The sequence below is a fragment of the Rhinatrema bivittatum genome, chromosome 3 (genome assembly GCF_901001135.1).
Source record: "Rhinatrema bivittatum chromosome 3, aRhiBiv1.1, whole genome shotgun sequence".
Lineage (NCBI taxonomy): Eukaryota > Metazoa > Chordata > Amphibia > Gymnophiona > Rhinatrematidae > Rhinatrema > Rhinatrema bivittatum.
This window is the reverse complement of record NC_042617.1, coordinates 551,987,073-552,013,553: the sequence shown is the minus strand read 5'-3', so window position 1 is coordinate 552,013,553 and position 26,481 is coordinate 551,987,073. Positions and strand designations below refer to the sequence as shown.

Below are 26,481 nucleotides of genomic sequence, written 5' to 3'. Positions count from 1 at the left end.
TTTAAATATTGTTTCATTTTAATACATTGTCTAGGTATTGTTAGTGTATTTTATGAGTGAACAATACTGAGAGCTGCCTGGAGCAGCCGATGTTTGTTTGTAAGAGCAGAATATAAAATATTTTTAAATAAATAAAACCAGTAACAGAGTTCATGATGGCCTATGGTAAGCACTGAGAGTTATTAGCTACAGAGGCATGAAGAGGAAAAACACAGCTCACAGAGCTCTGTGACATTGCACCAGGAAGAAAACCCGGACGGATGATATGGGGCTTCCCAGGCCTTATTTGCCGTCACGTGCTCTGTTTGTATCGTGTCTTAACCAACGCGAGTTCCCAGCTCCCATCTTCACAGCCTGATTGTTCAGGGCAGCCAACCTATGCAAATTAGGGTGTTTCTTAGACCAGATACACACTAACCTTTCCTTCCCCCCACCCCTCAAAGGATAAGTCAACACAGGCAATAAGACCGAGGTCTTGGCTTGGCCTCCTTTTGGTTGTGTAATGACAAGGGACACTTGGCCTTAGGTTGTTTTGTTACTGGGGGCTGTGCTCAGAGGCTCTGCAAGAAGCCCATGGCTGTACTACTTCTTCCTGATTTTGTACTAATTCCTGATTTTGTACTACTCTTCTGATTTTGCTTACACGTCCCTTGCAAGGAGGGATTCCCCAGTGCCTAGAGCAACCAGCCTCATTAAAGCATCAAATTAATTTTCTCAGCCCAGCAATATCTGTTTCTTATTTCGCTTGTTCCAGCCTCGTGGGCTGTAGTGGGCCTGAATCTGTGGCTTTTCAGTGGCAGGTTTATCCCTGGGCAGTTTCTCAAAACGGGTTTGTTTTGCATACCTTGACAGGAGTGCACCTCATTCGTAAGCCAGGGTATGTTGGGAGTGATCTCAGTCTCTCAGATTTACTGCTAATGCCCTTCTTACTTGCATTGTGCCAAAGAGAGCCACCTCCTGGAGCTGATTGGGTGTAATTTTTATAGGCAACGCTTGGAAATCCTTCTTAATTAGGCCAGTGGGGCTCAATATAACTGGGACTATTTCTGTATGTTTCTGCCCCATTTTCTTGGGTACTTAAGGATCTTCAGTTTCTCCAAACGATCCTACAGAATAGTCGGAGCCTACTGTCACCTCCATCAGCAGTGCTGTTCTTGTTTTTCTCCTCCTTCACAATACCTGTTTTTCTAGCCACATGTCCCTTTTGCGTTCCAGACGTCCATGCTGTGCAGAGCTGCCATCCACGCGGGAGTCGTGGCGGACGAGCTGGGCGGCCAGATCCACGTGATTCAGGACAAGGGAGCGAGCCACTACAACGGAGCACTAGCCAATGGCATCCTCTCCCAGGAGTAAGTCTTGCGGCCGCTGCTTGCGCCAGGGGCAGGATTATATCAAACCGGCAGCAGGGTCCGCTGGTTCTACTCTAGATCTCGGGGAGAAGCTCTGGCATCTTTTTGTATGGTTGGTATGGAAGTAACTGCAGATAGGCACAGGAACTGGAGAAGGGGTTTCTGGAGAGGGGGTAGGGCTGTGTGCTGTGACCAGAGCCCCTTTGGGAGCACGCACATTTTGTTTCACAGCAGCATCGGCAGCCTTAGATTCTTCATAAATGTGCTTGGTTTTTTACTTCCTTTTATTTTCCTAAAAAAAGTGCTTCTTGTATGCTGTATTCATAGTGGGGCGGATTTTCAGAGCCCTGCTCGCGTAAATCCGCCCAAAACCGGGCGGATTTACGCGAGCAGGGCCCTGCGCGCCGGGAAGCCTATTTTACATAGGCCTCCCGGCGCGCGCAGAGCCCCGGGACTCGCGTACGTCCCGGGGTTCTCGGAGGGGGGCGTGTCGGGGGGCGGGGCCGGAGCGCGCGGCGTTGCGGGGGCGTGTCGGCAGCGTTTTGGGGGCGGGTACGGGGCGTGGCTACGGCCCGGGGGCGTGGCCGCGCCCTCCGTACCCGCCCCCAGGTCGCGGCCCGGCGCGCAGCAGGCCCGCTGGCGCGCGGGGATTTACGTCTCCCTCCGGGAGGCGTAAATCCCCCGACAAAGGTAAGGGGGGGGTGTAGACAGGGCCGGGTGGGTGGGTTAGGTAGGGGAAGGGAGGGTAAGGTGAGGGGAGGGCAAAGGAAAGTTCCCTCCGAGGCCGCTCCGATTTCGGAGCGGCCTTGGAGGGAACGGGGGGAGGCAGCGCGGCTCGGCGCGCGCAGGCTATACAAAATCGATAGCCTTGCGCGCGCCGACCCAGGATTTTAGTGGATACGCGCGGCTCCGCGCGTATCTACTAAAATCCAGCGTACTTTTGCTTGAGTCTGATGCGCAAGCAAAAGTAGGCTGATCGCGCTTCTTTTAAAATCTACCCCATACTATTTTGTTTTAATAAATTAAAGATGTGCATCTTTTACTGCTGGCCTAGTGCCCCTCCCCCCATCCCTAAAAATAAAATCTTGTTCCCCAAGTCACCCTTTTGGCTGTATTCCTGCTTTACCCATACCTGAATGAAAACGAAATCCTTGGGGGCAGATTTTATTTATTTATTTACTTGTTTATTTAACATTTTTCTATACCGAACTTCATGACAAGCTTCATATCAGGCCGGTTTACATCAAACTTGGGGGTTAACTTAACAAAAAAGCCCTACGCGCGTAGGAGGGGGGTTATGCGCATAACTGGTGCATAATTATGCTGTTTGTTATGCTGGTTATGCGCGCCGGGCCTATTTTAAAAAGGCCTGGTGGCGCACGTAAAGCCCCTTGACGCGTGTAAGTCCCAGGGCTTTACAAAAGGGGTGATCCGGGGGTGGGGCCAGAGGCCTCCGCTGGGCCGGGGATCGCACACCAGAGGTCGGCCGGCGCCCGCAACTTACTACAGCCCCACGGCTGTAGTAAGTTTTAATACAAAAACAAGAAATCATCAAAGGTTGGGGGGAAGGGAAGGTGGGGGGGGAGGGAGGGAATGGGGAAAGCCAGCTGGTCTCCCTGAGGGCTCGGCGCGCGCAAGGTGCACTAGTGCGCACCCCCTTGTGCGCGCCGACCCCTGATTTTATAACATGCGCGCGGCTGCACGCGCATGTTATAAAATTGGGTGTATGTTTTAAAATCTGCCCCTTGGTGTTTTGATGCGGTCTGTACCGCAGGTTCATAGTGGTAGAAAAGGCTTAAGTATGAGATGCTCTCCAAAATCTTAAATGCCAGTGTCGCCTCATAGGTCAGGACATAACCAGGATCAATCAGCAGTCGAGTCATCAAAAACTTTTTTTTCTTGCCGCTACTGCTGCTTTAAAAAGGGAGGGTAAACATCACCTTCAGAGGGCTTAAACTCGGCTTGAACCTGTTCGCTGATTAGAATTTGGTTGAGTCGAAATCCTCAAGATTGGAAACAAACCCCATTTAAGCCTGAAAGCATCTCTTGGTGGTTGGCGCTGGCCCTGGAGCGCGTGGTGTCCCGGGTAAAGCCCCGTAAGTCTGGCAGTACGGTGTGATGGGGGAGTTCGAGCTCGCCCGTGTGCTGGCTCCTTGCACCTGGCCCTGGCCCGGCCCCCGTGGTGCAGTTCTGGCATGTTTGGTTGCCTTCCCTTAGCTGCGATGCTCCGTTTCCATGCTGTATGGTGCAGTCCAGCACAGAACCAGCCCTCACATTACTGGGACGCCTCGGAGCCGAGTCCAAGGTTTATGAGAAAGGAGAGCGTGCACACTCATCTCCCTCCACCCTTCCAGGACTGGCCTCACAGAATCTCCAAATCAGCATGCCCCAAATGTATTATTTCCTGGCGTGTAGCCAGATGGACTCAGTACGAATGGGATAGTATCCGCGTGCTAGCAGTTGGAGACGGATCTGACGTCAGCACGGGGTATATAGCCCCACAGGAAGCGCAGCGATTCAGTAATTTCCGTCTCCAAAGCAGTTTCATCTTAACCAAACTATCTCCTTGCCTACCACGGTAGGTTTGAAGAAATCTGAAGAAGGCCGTTTATTACGCCATCTCAACATCGGCAGATTGCTGCCCAGGTATCTGGCCGTGACTCACGACCTGTGAAAGACGGACCACCTGTTCGTCCTACACAGCGGGAAGAAGCAAGGTGACGCAGCCTCTCGGCCCACCATTGCCCGCTGGATTAAAGAAGTTGTCAGAGCAGCCTACGTGGAGGCTGGGAAGGCGCCGCCTCTACAGGTTAAGGCTCATTCTACCAGAGCGCAAGCAGCATCTTGGGCTGAATCCGGGATGCTGTCGCCGACTGAAATCTGTAAAGCAGCGACGTGGTCCTCCCTTCATACCTTTTCCAGGTTCTACCGTCTGGATGTCCAGGCCAGGGAGGACTCGGCTTTTGCAAGGGCGGTACTACATGGTCCTCAGGCAGCCGCCCGCCCCGGCGGGGAGTAAAGCTTTTGTACATCCCATTCGTACTGAGTCCATCTGGCTACACGCCAGGAAATGTTTGGATTACTTACCTGGTAATCCCCTTTTCCTTAGTGCAGACAGATGGACTCAGCATCCCGCCCAGCTGCCTGTGTACATGGGTTTCACCGATTCCAGGTACGCCATGGCATTTGTTTACATAAGAGCGTACACTCTACCAGGTGTCGACGCCTTCCGGTTGTGAATGCTGGCGGTCTCCAGCCACTGTCAATCGGTCAGGGGACCCTGTTTTCACTTTTCACTGAGCGTCAGTACACACATCCACACCAGCTTTTGCAAGGAAGATTACTGAATCGCTGCGCTTCCTGTGGGGCTATATACCCACGTGCTGACGTCAGATCCGTCTCCAACTGCTAGCACGCGGATACTATCCCATTCGTACTGAGTCCACCTGTCTACACTAAGGAAAAGGGGATTACCAGGTAAGTAATCCAAACATTCTTTCTTTCTTTTGATTATGCAGTCAGGAATGTAATGCCTTGTTTTTTCTTTGTAAACTGTTCGGTTTATTAATGTTTTGGGTATACTCCGTGTTTACTACACTTTTTGTTTAGGGGGTGGTTAGGGATCGTCGGTGATACAAAAAGGAAAATTCTAGTTTTGTTTCACATGGCATTTGAGAAATGAAGAATCACAGATGAATCCAGAATGTGGTCCCTTGTTGAAGCAAGGGGAAGGGCACGGGAGGGGGGGTTATTGTTGAGAGAACTTCAGAGGATAGTTTTTGGAGTGATTTACATAGGTTAAAAAAAAGTGTTTTACCCACTGTAATCGACTGTGAAAAATGACCTTCCCTCCATGCGGCTGAGAACCCCTGCGTTCTTTCACAGTGCACAGGTTGTTGGCCGCGTGAAAGGGAGGTGTTCCTGGGGGGGGGGCGCGCGTGTAGGTCAGGGCTCAGCACACGTTACGTCCCATGGGAAAAAAAAGCAGCAACGCAAATGTCTGCGGGAAGTCTGTACTCGCCACAAGTTTTCAAAGCAAAAAAGCTTTTTTTCCCTTTGAAAATGAGTGCAAGGTGCATGGGCTGGAAGCAGCTGGGGAGACTCCATAGCAGGGCAGACAGCTAGGAAAATCTCCCCCCCCCCCCCCCAAAGGACAAGGGATGTGCTTGAAATCCCCAAAGTTGCCTGAAAGAGCCACTGCTGAGCTGAGCCCCTCTCCCCCCTGCAGAAGCCGCATGCCCAGCGAGGGACCGCAGCTCCCAGCTCCTCTCTTCTGGAGGCATTGCTTTGCTAGTTTTAGTTTTAATAGAAGTCTTTTTTTTTTTTTTAATTGCTTTTTGTTGTTAATGGATTGCAAAGCTGCCCCAGTGTAAATAATAAATGCTTAACCCCTAACATTGCAATTCAGAAATCTTTAAAAAAAAAAAAACCACATAATTGTGCCTTGCTGTACAGTCCAATTTGTCATTTGGAGCCATTGGAAGAGAAAAGGTTAAAAGGAAAGAAGGCGAGAGGAGCAGGCTTGGACCCCCCGGACATTGAAGAGGTCACAATTTGTGGGAGGTGCCTACAGCATTTACCTTAATGCACCAAGCCTTAGTACAGTTATGAGGAACAGAAAGCCAATGCAAATAGACCTAATGTCAAAGGCTATCTCCCTAATAGTAACAGTGAATGTGACCATATCAGCAAGGCTCCCAGCTGTGGCATTATCTGACCTTTTTTTTTCCCCAGACATTTTATTTTATTATTTATTTATTTTTTTAAACTTTTTATTTCTGGAATTTCCAAATTATGCAAGATACACATCTTGAAAGAAAACATGAGATTGAGAAACAAAACGAAAAGAAAACCACAATATAGTATAGGTATAAATAACATTCTCAATTCCAAATTCAAGCCCTCGGGGGAGGACCCAATCCACAACTCTTAAGAATAATTATAGAAGTGACAATGATCAGCTAGCAACAGCCTTATCCACAATAGGGAACTTCTTACGAATTATTGGGACTGAAGATCAGGAAAAGAGCTAACAGAGGGGGTTTTTCCAATCAAAAATGGAGTCAGCTGGGGAGGGTCATAAAAAAATATATGAATTATTCTGATACTTCACCATGCACTTACATGGGAACTTTAGAAAGAAAAGCCCCCCCACTTGCTGAACCCTTGAAACGCAGAAGCATAAGTTGTTTACGCTTTATTTGAGTCTGTCTAGAGACATCTGGGAAGACTCTTACTTTAAACTGCAGAAAAGACTGATCTATGACGAATCAAATGTCTCAACGACCAGTCTTTATCAGACATTGAGAGGCGGAGCCAAGATGGCTGACTGATCACACACAGCGTGTGGATCCCTCTTGGGCGATTTCCGCGTTTCTTTTTTTACCTTCATGTTTTTTTTCCTTGATGGGCAGAAAGAGGAAACAGAGGGCAGGGCCTTTCCCCACGGCCCCTCCAACACCACCTTTGATGGATGCCCATGTCGTGCGAAGCAGCCCAGTGCTGGGGGCTCAGCCGCTGGAGAGAGTGGGAGGGGAATTCGAGCTCCCCTGTCTCCCTGGCTCACATTCACCTTTGAGCCTGGCAGAGGGAACACCAGCTGGCAATCCGGCGGTAGAGAGAGTCTACCGGGTGTCACTGGAGACGCTGACAGGCCGCTGCCTGCCCTTTGTTTCAATTCGGTCAACCGGGTGAGGAAATTCTTCGAGCTGGAAGACGGGGAGATGGTGAAAGAGCCGGCAAAGTTGCTGTGAGTGAATTTATTTTGCCCTCTCTATCATTACCTTTGATGCAGAGGCCTAATGTTTTTTCTTTGGAGGCTATTTGGGACACTATCGTTGATCTCCGGAGTTCCATTCATCAACAATTATCTTCCTTAATGAAGAACTTTAAGATTTGCATCAGAAAATCTCAGGTTTATCTTCTATATCTGCTGATTACAAACAACAAGCTTCATCTTTACGTGTTCAAGTGAATTCAGCTCAGCAAAATCAAGTTGCTATGGCTAAGGAAAATGCCAATATGGCTTTGAAAATTGAAAATCTTAAACTCTGTGAGGAATAGAAACCTCAGGTTCATTAATTTCCCAAAAGTACCTTTTAATATCTCCTAGAGAGATGTTTAAGAAATATTTAATGGAAGTTTTACAGATTCCTGAGAATGCCATTCCCCCAGTTGCTAAAATATATTACCTACTACAATTTAAAAGGCCTACGGACGATGTACTGGGAGAAAGAACTGAGCCCTTGGTCCCAGTTGAAGGACCCCCAGTATAGATGTTTCTGCTATGCTTGAGACTTCGGATACTGCTATGGCAGTCCCAGCAACTCTCCCAGCCAAGTTGGGGATCTTGGCTTAAACCTGCTTCTGGTTTCTGCTGCATGGTGCTGTGGTTACTGTAGGTGACATGCTGCAGAGAGAGATCGTTATGTCCCAGTACAGCTCAGATGTAACTGCGAAGCCTTGAGAAAGGCCACAAAATATGCCCCTGCCTGTGCAATTGCCCACTTCCCACAAAATCACCGAGAGAGACCCCGGGGGGGGGGGGTGGGGGGTGGAGACGGTTGTGGAGAGGTAGACTCCTTTCCCCCCCCCCCCCCCAGCTGCTTTCCTGCCACCCACATTGAGCTGGCGGCAGCACATCAGGCCATGACTTTTTCCCCTGCCTCCTGGGATCGACTTCTGCTGTCGACCGTGCAGTCAGCCCCAGGCAGCAGAGGAGGAGGAGGATGCAGCCTGACATGGTGCTGCTCTCCTCCTCCTCTTTCTGCCGTCCAATCAGCATAGTGGAAATATAATAGAGCGGCCAGGGGCAAGGTGTTGTAAAAATAGAACAGCTGGGGGTTGGGGGAATGTTAGAGGGGATTGGGGGGGGGAGCGAGGCTGGAGGTTCAAGGAATATGATAGAGGAGCTGGGTGCAGTTGTGTGAAAGAGGGGATGGTACGTATGTGAAAAGAACTTGGGGGAGGGTATTTGGGTATGGGTAACTGAGATGGGGATAGGTAGGGAGAAGGGATGTGAGGGGGAGCTGGCCTAGAGCCAGGGAAGGGAACCCATCATCTCCTCTCTCTGGATCTTCCTTCAGATCCCAGAGCCACCTCCTTCCCTTTCTATATCCCGTCCTCCCAAAATTCCAGAGCGTTCCTTCTCTTCTCCCCCCCCCCCCCATCCTTTGTGTTACCCGCCTCCTTCACCCTGTCTTCCCTCTCTTCCTTTCCCTCCCTTCCTCTGCCTGCCCATCTCCAATCTTTGCTCCTTCTTATGTACCCCGTTCCCAATTCTCCCTCCTCTTCTCGCCATCTTTTTCCTCTTCCCCTGTGCACCCACATCTGTTCTTCAAAGTCCCCACCTGTAAAATTCCTAAAAGAACAAGTGAAATTATTCAAGATATAAAGCAAATTTGGAAAACATCATTTTATTATGCAAAATAAAGTTATATTTAACAAGAAAAATAATTCAAATGTATGCAAATGTGCTGCAGAATTTCAGAAACATGGCCGCAGAATCAACCCCTCAGCTGCCATGGGAAACTGGAGTTTCTCCATATAACCTTAGAGGTCAATATTCAAAGAGCTTGTCTGGGTAACTTCTCGAGTTAGCTATATAAACCCTAAGATGTGAATAATTTCCCTTCACTGTCCAGCTAAAGTTTGAGTAGGTAACTGATTGCCCACACAAAATTTAGCCAGATAAAGCGAGGCAGGAATTCCTTGTAATGAGAGATTACTAATTACTAGTAGCAGGTCTGCATTTTCCTATTTGAGTTCTTTCAGGACTCTGGAGTGAATGACCTCAGGTCCTATTGGTATGCTACTACTTGGGGTAGCACCTCTGCCAGATTTACAGATTTGTCAGTTCCTCCAAATCATCACTTACAGAGTGGTTCTCATGGGAGCATCTGCCTAGCATTTTCTGTCAAGAAGACCAAAGCAAAAAAATTGAGTATTTCTGCAATGACCTTATCTTTTCTGAGCATCTTTTTTACTCACTGGTCATCTAATTATCCAACTGCCACCACCCCCCATAGGCTTCTTGATTTTGATGTAGCTGAAAACATTTTTATCATCCATTTTTGCCTCTCTGGAAAGTCTTATTAATGTTTTGCATCTCATTTTCTATTGCTTATTCTCTTTCCTATTTTTCCTTCTTAAGACTCTATTGACATTTTTCAAAGATACCATTTTGGATTTCATAGCCTCTTTCATTGCACCACTTTTGCATTTTGGCAGCTGTTAAATTTTAATTAAGCTCTGGAATTTGTTGCCAGAGGATGTAGTTAGTGCAGTTATTTATTTATTAAATTCTTATATACCGTCGTTCAGACAGACCATCACAATGGTTTCCAAGCATAAAATGCAGTAAAAATACAGTTTAAATTCATATAGTAGCTGGGTTTAAAAAAGGTTTGGATTAGTTTTTGGAGGAGAAGTCCATTAACTGCTATTAATCAAGTTGACTTAGGGAATAGCCACTGCTAGTACTGGCATCAGTAGCATGGGATAGACTTAGTGTTTGGGTACTCACCAGGTGCTTGTAGCCTGGATTGGCCACTGTTGGAAACAGGATGCTGGGCTTAATGGACACTTGGTCTGACCCAGTATGGCAGTTTCTTATGTTCTTATCTTCTTAGCCTCCAGAGACTGTGCTCATTCTCTGAGGGTTTAGCACTCTTTCGGACCGATACAGTAAAAATCGCGGGAGAGCGGGCGAGCTCTCCCGGCGCGCGCACAGGACTCTTTCCTGTGTGCGTGATACAGTAAATTAATTTATTTAAATTAGGGTCCGCGGTAAAAAGAGGCGCTGGGGACACCAGCGCATCCCTAGCGCCTCTTTTTGGGCAGGAGCGGCAGCTGTCAGCGGGTTTGACAGCTGACGCTCAATTTTGCTGGTGTCTGTTCTCGAGCCCACTGACAGCCACGGGTTCGGAAACCGGACGCTGACAAAATTGAGCGTCCAGTTTTCAAGCCGCGGGCCCATTTAAAAAAATGTTTTTAATTATTTTTTACTTTTTTTAACTTTTGGGGCCTCCGACTTAATATCGCCGTGATATTAAGTTGGAGGGTGCACAGAAAAGCAGTTTTTACTGCTTTTCTGTGCACATCTCCAGTGCTGGCAGAAATTAACACCTACCTTTGGGTAGGCGCTAATTTCTGAAAGTAAAATGTGCGGCCTGGCTGCACATTTTACTTACTGTATCGTGTGGGAATGACTAATAGGGCCATCAACATGCATTTGCATGTTGCGAGCGCTATTGGTCTTGGGGGGGGTTGGATGCGCATTTTTGACGTGCTGTTACCCCTAACTGAATAAGGCCTGTTTGTACCAGTTGCACACACATGACCTCTTCTCAACAGGCATTCAGTACAAAAGAAAGACCAAATAGCTCCCATCTTGCTGCTGTCTCCATCCTTTTTTTTTTTAATGGAAGGAGGAATGTTTACATTTTTAAGATTCTAAAATGTTAAACTCTGGGGCTTTACAGGGAAATAATTTATTAATGAGGATTAAACACCACCAGCCTCCCGAGGATGTGCTACTTTTAGGGTTTTGCAACTTAAAACTGTAGTCCATCTCTTAGCAGCTCACTCTGCCAGTGTCTCGCTCCTTCAGAGGCTCTCTCTGCGCCTACCCTTAAATACTGCACATGCTAATATCACCTCAGCAAGTACGGTAAATAGAACAGAATAAAAGGACTCGGAATGAATTTCTAATCGAAATGCCAGCTGAATTCAGGATAGAAATATTTGCTAGTCCTGCGGCCTCGAGGGATCTGTGGCAGCCCAGAGGGCATTCCTTGTGCTGACTTTCTGACCTGCTCCTGTGTGGCTTGTTTGTGTTGAGGTTAAAATAAAGCATGCTGTGGTTGTAACTGATTAACTAGATGTGAGGCCAGATGGAATCGTCTTAAGTGATGAGTGTACAAACGTGGCCCACATAGATCAGATCAGAGAAGAAAAACCAAGCAGAGGGGGGTAAGTCATCCTGAGCTGAGCTATTGAGCCGGCCTCAGCAATCTTCTCTTGTGGTTCCTAAACGTGTTCTCAGGGACTCCTGGATCCCGCCAGTCTGGTTTTCGGGGTATCCATAATGAACATGTGTGAGATTTTGCATGCACTGTCTCCACTGTATGCAGATATGCCTCACGCATGTTCATTGTGGATATCTTGAAAACCCAACCGACTTGGTGGTCCCCGGGAGACAGGTTTGGGAACCACTAAATTGCCGATGTCTCCTGTGATCAGTTGAATTCTCAAAGATTCTTTTTTTTTTCCTCTTGTTTTCTTTCAGCGGTTCCCTGTCAGCCAAGCGCTTCGTGTTCAGCCTCAGTGGTAAGTACTGTGACGTTGGTTCTTGCAGAATACGAAGGGTGTTGCCGCAGAGCAGATTTTGGGCCCATGCATCCGTCTTTCTGATGGCTGACTGAAAAGTCGCCTGTGTAGCACTACTTATCACTTTTCAGATCATGAATGAGATCTGAGCTAGGAGCAAGGGATGACCCCTTCTTGGCCGTTAGGAGGGGTCCGCACCCTGCCACCACAACCTGTTGGGGAAACAAGACTGTATTCTACCATTGGCAAAGCAGGGACAGACTATGGGTCCTTTGGTGTGAGCAGGGAATTCAGCTCTGCTGGGCTCCATATAGCTGTAATATGTAGTAAACCAGAACAGAGTCAGATCCTGCATACATGTTGGGTACTAATCCTAAGATGACCGTACTGGCACCATATCATCAGGGATGAGCTGTACCAGTCCGCGCTCCACTGTATCCATGGAGATGTATTTGTGCTTTTCTTAGACAAATCAAAACTTCATTTCTGTGTATGCAGTGAAGTAAAACCAGGCCTGGACCAGCTTGTCTTATGAAATAAAGCTATCTGCTCACTTTAGACTTTGTAAACATGCAGAGCTGATAAAGATTTAAAAAAAAAAAAAAAAGCTTGGCTGGTGCAAATAGTGCAATTGGTGGTAAAATTACAATGCAGGGTTAAATTCTTAGGGCCGGATTTTAAAAGGGTTACGCGCATAGGGGCGGATTTTCAGAGCCCTGCTCGCGTAAATCCGCCCAAAACCGGGCGGATTTACGCGAGCAGGGCCCTGCGCGCCGGTAAGCCTATTTTACATAGGCCTACCGGCGCGCGCAGAGCCCCGGGACTCGCGTAAGTCCCGGGGTTTTCGGAGGGGGCGTGTCGGGGGGCGTGTCGGGGGCAGTCCCGGTCGTCGCAGTGTTTTTGGGGCGTGTTGGCAGCGTTTTGGGGGCGGGTACGGGGCGTGGCCACGGCCCGGGGCAGTCCGGGGGCGTGGCCACGGCCCGGGGCAGTCCGGGGGCGTGGCCGCGCCTTCCGTACCCGCCCCCAGGTTGCGGCCCGGCGCGCGGGGATTTACGCCTCCCTCCGGGAGGCGTAAATCCCCCAACAAAGGTAAGGGGGGGGTATAGACAGGGCGGGCGGGTGGGTGGGTTAGGTAGAGGAAGGGAGGGGAAGGTGAGGGGAGGGTGTTAGAGGATTCCCTCCGAGGCCGCTCCGATTTCGGAGCGGCCTCGGAGGTTATGGGGGTAGGCTGCGCGGCTCGGCGCGCGCCGGCTATACAAAATCCATAGCCTTGCGCGCGCCGATCCAGGTTTTTTAGTAGATACGCGCGGCTCCGCGCGTATCTACTAAAATCCAGCGTACTTTTGTTTGCGCCTGAGCACAAACAAAAGTAGGCCTATTCGCGCTCCTTTTAAAATCCGCCCCATAAGGTACACGCGTAACCCTTCTAAAACAGCCCTGCGCGCGCCGAGCCTATATTGCATAGGCTTCTGGCGCGCGCAAGTCCCGGGGCTTTCTTGGGGTGGGCGTGTCCGGGGCGTGACGTGGTCGGCGCGTCATCCGGGGCGGTGCCGCGGGCGTGGTTTCGGCCCGGGGGTGTTCCGAGGGCGTGGCCGCGGCCTCCGGACCAGCCCCCGGACTGGAACCTGGCGCCGGGCAGCTGGCCCGGCGCGCACAAAGTTACGCCTGCTTCGAGCAGGCGTAACTTCTGCAACAAAGGTAGGGGGGGTTTAGATAGGGCCGGGGGGGTGGGTTAGGGAGGGGAAGGTAGGGGGAGGCGGAAGGGAATGGGCAGCGCGCGCAGGGCTTTTATAAGATACGCGCTCTGTTTTAAAATTGTACCCCTTAGTGTGGCCCTTTCGGCTTTGAAAAATAGCTGTATGACATTTGTGAGTTTTACTGAAATTCCCCAGTGTTTTCCCCTTGAACATTTGTTGAACCGCTCCATAAATCCTCCCAAGTATTTACTAAGAACTCTGTCTATCAAAACCAGTAATAATATCTGTTAACTTACTGTTGTGAGACACCCAAGGCGAAAGCAGCCTATGAAAAGTGAGCTAAGTTAATGAGTCAATGAAAGAGTTCTTCGGCAGCCCCTAGTCACACAGTCTCTCAGGGTAAGTGGGGTCAGGGAGCAGGAGGACCTGGAATTCAAACCCAAGCAAACTTAGAACCGAGCCCTTTCCCATGCAGAAAACATTGACTGCCCCTTAATGAAAAATGAAATTTTCAAAAGGAGTTAAATGCATAAAACCTGGTTTCATGCATGTAAATAGGATTTTGAAAACTGCACGTGTAAAAATAAGCACAAAAGCAATTCTCCCAGGACAAGCAGGATGGTAGTCCTCACTCATGGGTGACATCATCAGATGGAGCCCAGCATGGAAAACATTTGTCAAAGTTTCGAGAAACTTTGGCTGGCACACTGAGCATGCCACTGTCCATGTGAGGGTCCCTCTTCAATCTCTCTTTTTCCGTGAAGCTTTCGCTCTCTGTGGAGCTTGTGCTGCTTTTGTGGAAAACTGTTTTGTTCCTGTTTTTTTCTGGTCGCGCTGGCTCCCTCTTCTACCTGGGGTTAGTTAGTAAGCATTGCAGCAAGTTTTACGTTTGTTCACGGTCAATTCCTGATGGTGCCGCTTCCCTGTGGCTGCTGGTCATCCACCGTGCACCGGATTCTTTTTCCCATGGCGTTGTCTAGTTTTCGCTAGTGACCCTGGACTATGTCCATCACAGACCCCCATGAGCTCTGTATTTTGTGCCTGTGAGCATCGCACGATGTTTGGGGGTGCGCCTTCTGTGCCCAGATGACTCCCAAGGGACATCGTGCTCAGCTGCACATGTGCATGGCACAGTGGACTCTGCAGTCCCAGTGGCGTCAGGCGACCCAGGTCCTTCGGGTGTGCATCACGGCACCCCGCCACTTCGAGAGTCCTTATCGTTGTGGGAGACTCAGTCCAATTTGGAGGTAGGGATATCATTTCAGGTTTCTCCTCCTCACGTCATCCTCACTACAGATGCCTCCCACCTGGGTTGGGGAGCCCATATTGTGGATCTCTGCACCCACAGTCGGTGGTCCTCATAGGCTCGTGCATGTTATAAAATCAGGGATCGGCGCACAAGGGGGTGCACCTTGCGCGCGCTTAGCCGCACTGCCTTCCCTCGTTACTGGGAAGTAACTTCCCTTCCCACCCCTTCCTCTAACCCTCCCAATTTATTATCTTACCTTTTGCGCCTGCCTGGAGGCAGGCTCAGGTTGCGCGCGCCGGCAGTCTGCTGTCACGTGATCCTCTGACAGTGGCAAATGGCCACTATGTCAGAGGCCTCTGGCCACGCCACATCCACACCATGCCCACGCCCCGCCCCGGACCGCCCCTTTAGTAAAGCCCCGGAACTTACATGCGTCCTGGTGCTTTATGCACGTCGCCGGGCCTTTTGAAAATAGACCCGGCGCACGTAACCCTTTGAAAATCCGGCCCTTTATGGGCATTCTGGGGCTGCCTAACCAACAGTGGTTTTGGTTCGGACTGACAACCAGGTGGCAATGTGGAACCTGAACAAGCAGGGAGGCATGAGGTCTTTCCTCCTCTGTCAAGAAGCGGTCCAGATCTGGTCCTGGGCTCTGTCCCAGGGCATCCTCCTTCATGCCATGTATCTGCCGGGAACTAAGAATGTGGTAGCGGATGCTCTGAGTCGCTCGTTCTGCCCCCACGAATGGTCCCTAAAGCATGAGGTTGCAGATCGGATCTTCCACCTCTGGGGGATCCCGGATCTGGATCTCTTTGCTTCCCCTTGCAACAGGAAGGTGGAGCATTTCTGCTCCCTGTTCAAGGGGGAGACAGCAAGCCGACACTGGATGCCTTCGCTTGCTCTTGAGACTCAGACCTCCTATACGCATACCCTCCGCTTCCGCTGGTGACAAAAACTCTCCTGAAGCTCCAACAGGACCGGAGAACCTTGATCCTAATCACGCCCTATTGGCCAAGGCAGAACCTTTCCTTCCAGGCTCCAATCAGTCTAGGGACCTCTCCAGATCTGATCACTCAGGATCAGGACAGGCTACACCATCTCAACCCCTAAGCCTAATCTCTCACGGTATGAATGTTGAAAGGATGACCTTGCAGACTCTGGGCCTCTCAAAAGAGATCTCAAGTCCTGGTGGAGTCCAGAAGCCTTCCACTATGAAGTCTTACAGTCTGAAGTGGAAAAGGTTCTCATTTTGGTGTGGACATCCGTTCTCCTGTTCCATCTCGAAGCTTCTGGACTACCTGCTCCACCTCTCCGAGGCTGTTTTGAAGATCACCTCCTTGAGGGTCCACTTCAGTGCTACTGGGGCTTATCACCAAGGGGTGGATCGCTCGCCCATCTCAACGCAGTCTTTTGTGGAGCACTTCATGTGAGGCCTACTTCAACTCAAGCCTCCGATCCGGCCCCCGGCGGTATCCTGGGACCTCAATGTCGGTCTTAGCCCACCTCATGGGGGCCCCTTTGAACCCCTGCGATCTTGTGACCTGAGGTATCTGTCCTGGAAGGTCATCTTCCTGGTTGCGGTCATCATAGTATGCAGGGTCAGCGAACTTCAGGCTTTTGTGTCGTACCTACCTTATATGAAATTCTTTCATGATAAGGTGGTTCTGCCCACGCATCCTAAGTTCCTGCCGAAGGTGGTTATGGAATTTCATCTCAATCAGTCTCAGTCCTGTCCACCTTTTTTCCAAAGTCACATTCGCATCAGGGTGAGAGGGCTCTGCACACCCTAGATTGCAAGAGGGCCCTAGCCTTTTACTTGGAGAGTATGGCTGGCCATAGATGGTCCACGCAACTCTTTTGTCTCTTTTGACAAATGGGAGTTGCAGTATCTAAGTGGACCTTATTGAACTGGCTGGCAGATTGTTTTTCCTTCTGCTACACGCAGGTGGGACTGCAGCTTGGCGGCCATGTGAAGGCTTATTCTCTAAGAGTCGTGGCAGCTTTGGTAGCCCACTTGCATGCGATGCCAGTGGCTGAGACCTGCAGTTCCCTCCACACTTTTGCTTCACATTACTGTCTGAACAAGGATGGCTGACATGACAGCAATTTTGGCCAGTCGGTCCTTCCCAATCTTTTTCAGCTCTGAAACCCAACTCTCCCTGCCTCGGGCTCTTTCTTCGGGTTCAGGCTGTCTCCCAATGTTATAGCAGCACTGGTTGGTGTGCACATTGGCACCTGTTAAGTGCTGGCTAACTTATGGTTGGGAGCAACCTGCAGCTATGTATTCATCCATGTGTGAGGACTACCATCTTGCTTATCCTCGGAGAAAGCAAAGTTGCTTAACTGTAACAGGTGTTCTCCTAGGACAGCAGGATGTTAGTCCTCACGAAACCTGCTGGCCATCCCACAGAGTTGAGTTTCCTATATTTGTTATTTTATTTTTCATGAATTCTATATTATAAGACTGAAGGGAGACCTCGCGTGGATAGTGGCATGCTGGCCATGCTCAGTGTGCTAGCCAAAGTTTCTAGAAACTTTGACAAAAGTTTTCCGTGCCGGGCTCCATCTGATGATGTTACCCATGTGTGAGGACTAACATCCTGCTGTCCTAAGAGAACACCTGTTACAGGTTAGCAACTTACTTTTCACATCTTACACACACTAGCCAGGAGTTCTCGGAGGTGGGGGTAGGAGGTATTATGTACACACATGCTTTTGATTTTTGAAAACGTGGGAGGAAATGTACAGCTGTGCTTGTGTTTGTGTTTGAGCCGCACAGGGTTCTGCGCGCATCTGCTAATTTTTAGAGCAGATTTATGCACATCAGTCCACCCAGAAAATTCAGCCTCAGGTCCACGCTGTATTTCCTACATGCAGACGTCAGTCAGATGCTGGTTGTTAGAGAAATACCCTCTACAAGTCAGCAAGCATGCCGGAAAACCAGATTCACGTAGAAATGTGTAAATGCTCCTTAAACGAAAAGTTTAGCCATTCAGGTGGCATAAATCACATGAGGTTGAAGCTTTAATGTATGTGACTTAATAGCAGAAATATGTGCCGCCCCCATCTTCCTCCCCCAGTCAGCAGCTAATGAATAGTTGTCTGCTTTCTTAGAGTAGCTTTGCTGGTTTATCGAAGGAAAGTTACAAACAGGGGAAAGTCTAGCCTGTAAAACTCAGGGTGGATCATTGTTCAGGCAGGTAGAAGTACCCCGCTAGCTGGACAAAACGTTTCAGGCCCTGGCGGATTGTGCGCTCCCTTCCTTCCCATCGTGAAGGAAGCCTGCGGACATTGCTGCACTGAACACAGCTGCAAGGAGCTGTTTAGCTCAAGCTCACAACATGAGGTTTTTTATTATTTGACAAGCCGTAAAGCCCGTTAAAACGGGCTACATCCCTCTGTCTCTCACCTCCCCCTCATTCTCTCCCCCCCCCCCCCACCCACTCCTCTCCACCCTCCCTCTCCTCTCACTCAGTCCCCCCTCTCCCTCCCTCCCACTCACTCAGTCCCCCTCTCCCTCCCACTCACTCAGTCCCCCTCTCCCTCCCTTCACCCACCTCCATTTCCTCCCGGCGCCGTAAGCGCGACTTCCCGCAACCCTCACCCGGCTCCATTAACTCCTCCCGCTCCTGCCGGCAGATCTCGGGGGGGGTCACTCCCGCGCGCGCGGGAGTGACACCCCCCCCCCCGAGATCTGCCGGCAGATCTCGGGGGGGGGGGCGCGGGAGTGACACCCCCCCCCCCGAGATCTGCCGGCAGATCTGGGGAGGAGAAGCAGCGGCACCGCGCGCAGCGCGCGGCGCCGCTGCTTCTCCTCCCGCTCCTGCGGCCCCACCGCCATTTTTTTTTCTGATCGACATCCTTGCCCGCACATGCGCAGTAGAGCTGCGCTCTACTGCGCATTTGCGGGCCGTCGGTCACAGGCCATTTATAAGGTAGATATTTTGCTTTTTCAGACTCTCCAAATCAGATTAGATTCAGGTACTAGGTAGCCCAAAATCTATTTGGTGTAATTGCCTGAGCACTGAGGTACGGACTGACTGTCGTCACCTGGCTTAGACATTCAGCCGCCTTGAATTTTGAGGCTGGGTGTTCCCTGCCGGGTCAGCTGGAGGCGGCTTCTGGGCTGATGTAAGAGGCACAGGGGGGGTTTCCATGTCAGGGGCCTCTCTGTTCCAAGTGGTTAGTCGCTGCCTGAATTTCCGGCACACTTGCCTCGGAGTACAATTAGTTTAGAGACGTTTGAAAATAAATGGCGATCTTGCTATTGCTTATGAGTAGCTTTGCTCGGTGGAAAGCTGGGTTTTTTTTTTACCCCCCTCCTCACCCTCTTTTTCTCGCAGGCTGCAGTAATTCCTTGATCGCGGAAATGTCCGACTCCACGAGCCAGCAGGCGACTGCTTCGTCCTCCTGGACGTGGACCAGTAAGACGGGCGAGATCCTGCGCTGGCATCCAGAGAGGGCCCTGTCGTGGGACGAGGGCCTGTCCTGGGCTTCCAACCACAGCAGCAGCAACCACCGCGAGTGGCTGCAGATAGATCTGGGCGAGAAAAGGAGGATAACGGGTAAGGAGCTGTAGCAGCACTTGTGTTGGATGGAGACGGCAATATTTTTTTCAACACTGTCTTCTTCCTTTCCACAGTTTCACTGTTAGGAAACCAAAGCACCGTGATGGTAAAGTGCTGCCCAGATGTTCTGCATCAGCTACGGATTTGCTGAATAAATTTTTTTATGTTTGTTTTATAAATTCTTTTTTCTTTTTTTTTTTTTTTTTATTTGCTTCCTTTATACTCAGTCACAAGGCCTTGGTTTGTGCTGCCTATATCAAAGAACCTCCTGTCATGTTAAAAGAATTAAAATTAGGACACATTAAATCTGGCCATGGTGTAAATAGAAAAAAAATATCTGAGCCGTATGAAAAATAATGGGAACCAATGCAATATCCTGCGCAGCGCCTAGCGCATGGTTTAACATGAGATTGGACGTGCGTTTTGGTCTCGCTCATCCATAACCCCCGGTGCAATACGGGGATTAGCACATCCAAAACGTGCGTCCAGTTCACTGCATAGCTAATAGCACTCATCGTATGTAAATTCCATGTAGATGAGGCTATTGGCTAATCTCCGCGATGCAAAAAATTTCCCATGCAGCTAATGCACCCATTGCAACGCAGCAAATTTTATGCAAGCCTAGGGCTAGCGTAAAGATATGCCATGCTGAAGGGTGCATTGAAAAAAAATAAAAATCCTGCTTTCTGTGAATCCTGCTAATAGTATTGTAGTAATACTAAGTAGAAGGAACCAAATAAAGCAAATGTAGTTTAAAAAAAAAAAATTCTTGACCCCCAATATACCCACACACAAGATACGTGGGTCTAGGCCGTGTATCTTGTGCATGTCTATGCCGGTGGCAGGAGAAAACGGACGCTCGTAGATTGTCTGTCTGCTTTCTCAATCTGCTTTGACAGCCACCTCTCCTGTGCACCTTCTGCCGAGGAGACTCTTGGGCCACACAAAACTTCCCTAGCGCCTCCTTTTTTGGTGCAACCCGTAATTTAAATATTGTATCACGCGTCCAGGAGAGGTGGCTGGGTGCACGTTAGGAAAACGGGCACTCAATGCTGAGCTCCCATTTTCTGCGTACAAATATAGCATCGGCCTCAATCTCAGTAAACAAATATCTTTTTTTAGTATCTGACTAAAACCTACCGCGCTGTAAATTAATCAGTGCTGTCTTATTTGAATAAAAGCGGACCCGATTTTTTTGTTCTTGGTTCCTAAAAGCTATGACTTTAAAAATAATATTTGCGCATTTATAGAGTGCCCTTCCGACTATTTTGGAAGTAATCATGCAGCCACTTTTGGGGTGGAAGGTCAGGCTTCCAGTTGATTTTGTTGCTCAACATCCGAGAGAGAAAAAGGTGGGCAGGAGCAATGTGACTGTTCTTCTGCAGGGTCCAAAAGGCTTTTGAACTCATGAGACATTTCTGACTTGTTTATTTAGTATTGTGTGCAATTCTAGTCAACCCATCTAAAAAAAAGTCAGCAGAACTAGGAAAGGTACAGAGAAGGCCTACAAAAATGATAAAGGGATGGAATGACTCCCTTACAAAGAAAGGCTAAGCAGATTAGTGTTCTTGATCTTGGAGAAGAGAATACCAACAGAAGATATGATAGAGGTTTATAAAATCATGAATGGGATGGAATGGGTAAATAAGAAATGGTTATTTACCCTTTCAAAAGTACTATGACTAGAGGACACTCCAAGAAACTAATGGAGCAGATGTAAAACAAATCCGAGGAAGTATTTATTACTCAACATACAATTAAGATGTGGTCAAGGCATCTAGCATAGCTGAGTCTGGACAAGTTGCTGGAGGAAAAGCCACAAACTGTTAATAGCCAGGTAGACTTGGAAAAGCCACTGCTTATCCCAGGGAGTGAGAAAAAAGAAATGGATCTATCTTTTGGGAACGGTCAGAAACTTCCTTGTGACCCAGATTGGCCACTGTCTGAGACAGGATGCTGGGCTCAATTAACCTCTGATCAGTCCTAACATGGCACATCTTACATTCCTATGGATTATTTTTCCTTGTGTGCATCACTAAATACTTGTCCATATTACATTTTATCTGCCATTAGATGCCCAGTTCCTTAGCCTCATAAGGTCCTTCTGCAGTTCCTCACAGTCCACTTGTGTTTTAACTACGTTCAGTAACTTTGTGTCCTCGACAGATTTGGTCACATCACTCTTCACTCTCTTTTCCAGATCATTAATGAATGCATATCCTTAGAGCACTCAGCTAATTACCTCTTTCTATTGGAAAAACTGACTGTTTAGTCCTACTCTGTTCCTGTCTAGTTCACAATACGACATTACCTCCTATCCCAAGACTTTCAGGGAATCTATCTCTTGAAAGACTTTATCAGAAGTTTTCTTAAAATCCAGGTTTACTCCATATCATTATCTTGTATCTTAAAATCAAATGCCTCATCTTCATGATATAGATACACTGTGCTTCCCTGCAGGGCTTTACCAGTATTTCATTCCTTTCTGAGTATTTCTTTCACTGACTCTGGCTCCCCGGCAGGCAAATATTTTTCTTGCCTGCTTGATTTCATGGAGCAGGCTGCGACACGAATTGCTGTGCTTCTGACTTGATGGTTTGTATGCTTTCCTGCATGCTTCTGTAAAAGAGAGGATGGGGAGGGAGGCATCCTGTCCTGCTCCTCTGCTGTCCCTTGGTGAGAGTGTGCAGATATAGACATTTTGATTTAGACCCAATCTTGTAATTGTGCACTGGGCTGGTGGTGGTTTCGTTTGAGAGTGACGTCAACATTGATGTGCACCCAAATGGCTCCCAGAGCAAAATGTATCTAACACTGCACTTAAAAGAGAATGCCTCGTCTTTTCTATATTTTATTGCTACAAAGAAGTTAAAATTCCCTTATTTTTTTTTCTTCTCCCCCCTACAAGGGATTATAACGAGGGGATCCACGCTCTCAGATTTTAACTTTTATGTGGAGACCTACGTGGTGATGTTTAAAAGGGAAGGCTCAAAACTGAAGACTTACAAAGGAGCCCTCAGCACTGAAGAAAAGGTAAAAGGATAGCGCTTTATTTTAGTAGCGTAATAAATTAATAAGCAGTCCTCTTTTAGACGTGCTTTTTCATTTCTGTTAGGCACCAGGGTTAAATGAAAGGCGAACTGGACGTTGTTCTGGGTAACGGGGAGAGTAAGGCGAAAGGGTGGGATACGTGCTCTTGTCCATTGTACGTTTCCAGCTCAACTTGCATCTTTCTTCTTCACTCAGTTAATGTGAGGGGAAGGTGACGAGCTTTTCGTGTTTCGTTGTCAGTAGCCAGGACATAAGGGCTGTACAGATGGTAAAGGCCCAAGCAGAGCAGCTGGAATGACGGATTCAGGTGGAGGGGGGGTGATGCTTTCACATACATTTAGACACATCAAAGTTGTGGTGGGGGGTGTGTAATTTTTCAAAGGCACTTGCATGTGCAAAAACCGGTTTTATGCGCATAAGTATCTCTTGGAACGCAGCCATGGCAGGTATGCGCAGAGCACGATTTTGTGTGCACTTTTCTATGCATGCTAAATAGTTGATCTTGGGTTTGGGGTGGGTGGTGTGGAGTTGGGGCAGGATCAGGATTTACAGGCGTCGTTCGTGCGTCAGCACCGCACAGGGGTTCTGTGCACTCATGCATATTTTCAAATCAGATTTCTGCGGATAAATGCCTTTGGACATTGTGGCTGAAGTACCCCCGGTACCTTTTATCTGTTTGAAAATGACCCTCTTTCTGGGGTGGCCTTTTGGCACCAGTCTCCTGCCCAGCAAGCTTTGGACTCGTTACGTGGATGACGCATTACACTTGAGATGTAGGAGTGGGGGGGGTGGAGGCAGTTGCCGGCACAGGAAGGCATAGTTCAGTCTCCGATAAGATCGCCGCCGCTCTAGCCCTCCCCCAGCAAAGGAGTTCAAATTGCTTGGGTCAGCTGTCTGGCGCGGAGGGGGGTGGAAGCTGAATTTCATTTTTCATTAAATAACAACCGGGCACACATTTTTGGTGCTTTGCGCACTATTCTTGGAGGGTTTGTGCTGAGTACAGGGAAGAGAAACCCCAAGGCCCAGATGCAGTCAGGGTTTCTTTTTATTGATTTAATTGAATGCCTTGGCAGCTTCGGTTATCTTGTGTGAAGACGGAGCTGACCAACATGTCTGTCAGAGTAGGCAAAAGTTCTCCGAATGTTGACCGCTTCAAGCCCAATGCAATACTTTTTTTTTTTTTTTCATTTGAATTACAGATATTCACGGGCAACTCTAATTACCTGGATGGATCCCGAAATACTTTTTTCCCTCCCATAGTTGCTCGTTACGTGCGGGTTGCACCTCAGACCTGGCACCAGAGGATTGCGCTGAAGCTGGAACTGCTTGGCTGTCTTGTGACACAAGGTGAGAGCAGGCGGCAGAGTGATGGAGAAGGGGGCGGGGAACTGCTGGACCAGTTGGCCTGGGTTTGCCAAATGGCTTCGGGTCAGCTGGGTTCTCACTTGCTTATCGGTAGAATCCAGAAACCTGTAGGGTTCATTTGATTATTAAAGTTGGGGATGATGCATTCTAGAATGCAGTGGGATAGAACTTAAAACAAACCAAGAATGATTTAGTCTGACTCAAGAACTAAAGCCATCTGGTAACCCAGTTCAGTTCGATACCCTCCACATCGGAGTGACACAACTTAGAGGGAAAACCTGCCCTTGGGAAGGGGTAGAGTGGTTGCATTGGAGCCGAAGGTGGTGTTGGTTTCTAGATGGGCCCTCTGTAGGTTCTCAAGAAACCTGCACACTCAGTACTACAGCAACAGCTGACACACACCAGCACAGATGACAAAAACTAATCACAGTGTCCAGCTAAACTCAAGTGCCATCGGCAAAGCTCCTGCTGCAGAGGTTTGGGTTTTTTTATCCACGAAGTGGATGCAGTATTTCCACACCGCTCTGGACCAGATGGGTGTCCTGATTATTGCCTATTTCTCCTGTAACTGAGGTTGCCCATCCCCTCTCCACAACGTTCCTTCAAACGTGCCAGAGCTGTTCATTTTCTCTCCTCTTTCTCTTGTGCAGTTTATAATCCATCCACCCATCCGTCCTGGCAAGGAACAAACCAAAGCACAGGGATATTGACAGTGAAAGAAGACAGGACCATCACAGAGCCCATCCCGGCGGAAAAGTCGGATCTAGGTAACTCTGAGCTTGGATGCTAGTGCACCTCATGGGGCTGAGGTTCTCTGGGATCTATATTGTGAAAGATATATAAGCGAATGCCCACAAAATACATTAGTCCCAGTGCACAATGCCCATGGTTTGGAAAACAGTTGGCCCAGTGCTTTGATCCCTGCTTCCCATGTCAACTGAGGCTGAGAATACTCTGGAGACAGCATTCACAGTCCCTGGGGAGAGGGAGCCGTGATCTTTGCTTAAAGGTTGTCACCTTGGGCTGGATACAGGGCTCACGATTGTAGGATTTGGGGATGATCCCTGGTGCTTGGGCCTAGGACCCTCACTGCAGTGATCAGACTAGACATGCTTGGAGGTGGGGGGGGGGAGGGGGGAGCAGTATATATAATAGGGGAAGAGTCCTTGGATAGTTGTGAATGAAGGCTCGTGGCACCAGATCCCAGCCCTGGTTATGATTCAAGCTGGAAGTATGAAAGAGCCAAGAGGAAACTGCCTGCTCAAAAAGAGCAAGCAGGAGGAAAATAAGATCTTACACTACTGACTCTTCAAAATGATTCTGCATGATCTAGAATGATTTTAGCAGAGGGAGGACCACTTGTGCAAAATCATTTTGGAGTTTAAAAGAAATTGTTGTTTTTCTCATTTTTATTATTTTTTTTTTAATTTTAGATTTCATGTTTGTACAGTGTATTTATTTGTCAGGAGTTGCCCTGGATGGAGGAGGAGTGGAAGGCCTTGAAGTTTTGGGATATTAGCTGCCAGTTAATGCCTTTATCTAGAAGGAATCATTATTGTTGTATGCATGTCTATTTAAAGTTTGTGAATGGCATTTTTTATGTCTTAAAAAAGTTGAGGAGGACGACGCAGACATTCTGGGCTACTGAGTCGTAAAAAGGGGGGGGGGGGGTTACCTTCCTGTTCTCCAGCCAATCAGACTGTTTACCTTAGAATATATGGGAGAAAACATTGCTTTTACATTTAGTCTGAGTTTCCATTCTGTTAATTCAGGAGTTTGCTATTCTATTCTCTTTTTCTTTGTTGGGTAAGGATGGGAAGCACCCGCTAGCAGACTTCCATTTCCTCCTCCTCCTCCCCCCTCCCCCTTTTATTTGCAAAGTTTGCAAGTCAGATTTGCAAATTTAAATAAGAAATCTGACTGCATCGGAATTCCTGCAAAACAGCGTCCACGAACTGGGCCCATGGCGACTGGGCGGAGGGCTTGCTGTTCTTTTCCTAATGCGTGTTGAGATTGAAAGTGTTTGTAAATGCAGGACAGGGTCACAGATTTCTACATTACCTGTGTGTTTTGCCCACCCCTTTTTCATGGTTGTAATACTCTGTTTTAGGCTTGAGCCTTGCAGCGGTCATCGCTCCAGCAGTGGTGTGCGCGTGTCTGCTCCTGCTTGGGATTGGGATCTATGCCGCTGTGCGAAGGTAGGTACTGCTTCTGACCGTCAGGCAAAAATTGTTTGCAGTAAGCTTACTAATTACTGTATTCCCTTGAAATGCCCTGTGTGTGGCATTGGACTCCCCCCGCCTTGGTGCTGCTGGAAACTGGCCCAGCTGAGACCTGAGTTGGGTTTGGCAAATGACAGAATCCCAGATTTCTACACGCTAGAGCGGGGCATCGAGGCAGCTGCTTCTAGCGCACTTTGGCACTCTTATAGAAAAATGGAGGATGATAAAATATTACTGACCGAGCACTCTACCAGTGACTGTCCTTGTACTTATTTATTCATTCAGCTGTATACCATCCAATAAATGGCTCCAAGTAAATTAACGAACATAGGAAGCCAGAATTTCAGTAGTCTGTGTATGTCACCATATGCTTGCGCAACTAGTGCCATGGAGATTTGTGATCTAAATCGTGTGGCGGGAGCTGGACGGTTTATAAAATTCCATGTGTCCCTGCCCAGAAAACAACACATTCATATATTTAATGCAGGAAGACACACATACTTTCTCTACCCTTTTTATAAAATTATGCACATATGTTTTATGTGCGTAATAATTAACACGTGTATGTAATGCAGAGTTAGTCATATGTGGAGGCAGGTATTTTATAAAGAGTGTACATGCTCTACTTCTGAAAATACTGGTGTGGGTTCA

At 48.4% G+C, this 26,481-nt stretch overlaps 1 protein-coding gene across 1 annotated transcript in view; it reads left to right on the top strand.

Annotated features, from left to right (window-relative positions):
- DCBLD1 (discoidin, CUB and LCCL domain containing 1) overlaps positions 1–26,481 on the top strand; it is a 105,794-nt gene that overhangs the window by 58,649 nt on the left and 20,664 nt on the right. The window contains exons 6-12 of the mRNA XM_029596439.1: positions 1,216–1,349; positions 11,638–11,678; positions 18,968–19,189; positions 22,101–22,225; positions 23,443–23,590; positions 24,259–24,375; positions 25,719–25,806. Coding sequence (XP_029452299.1) covers positions 1,216–1,349; positions 11,638–11,678; positions 18,968–19,189; positions 22,101–22,225; positions 23,443–23,590; positions 24,259–24,375; positions 25,719–25,806 — 875 coding nt within the window. The remainder of the gene's footprint in view (positions 1–1,215; positions 1,350–11,637; positions 11,679–18,967; positions 19,190–22,100; positions 22,226–23,442; positions 23,591–24,258; positions 24,376–25,718; positions 25,807–26,481) is intronic.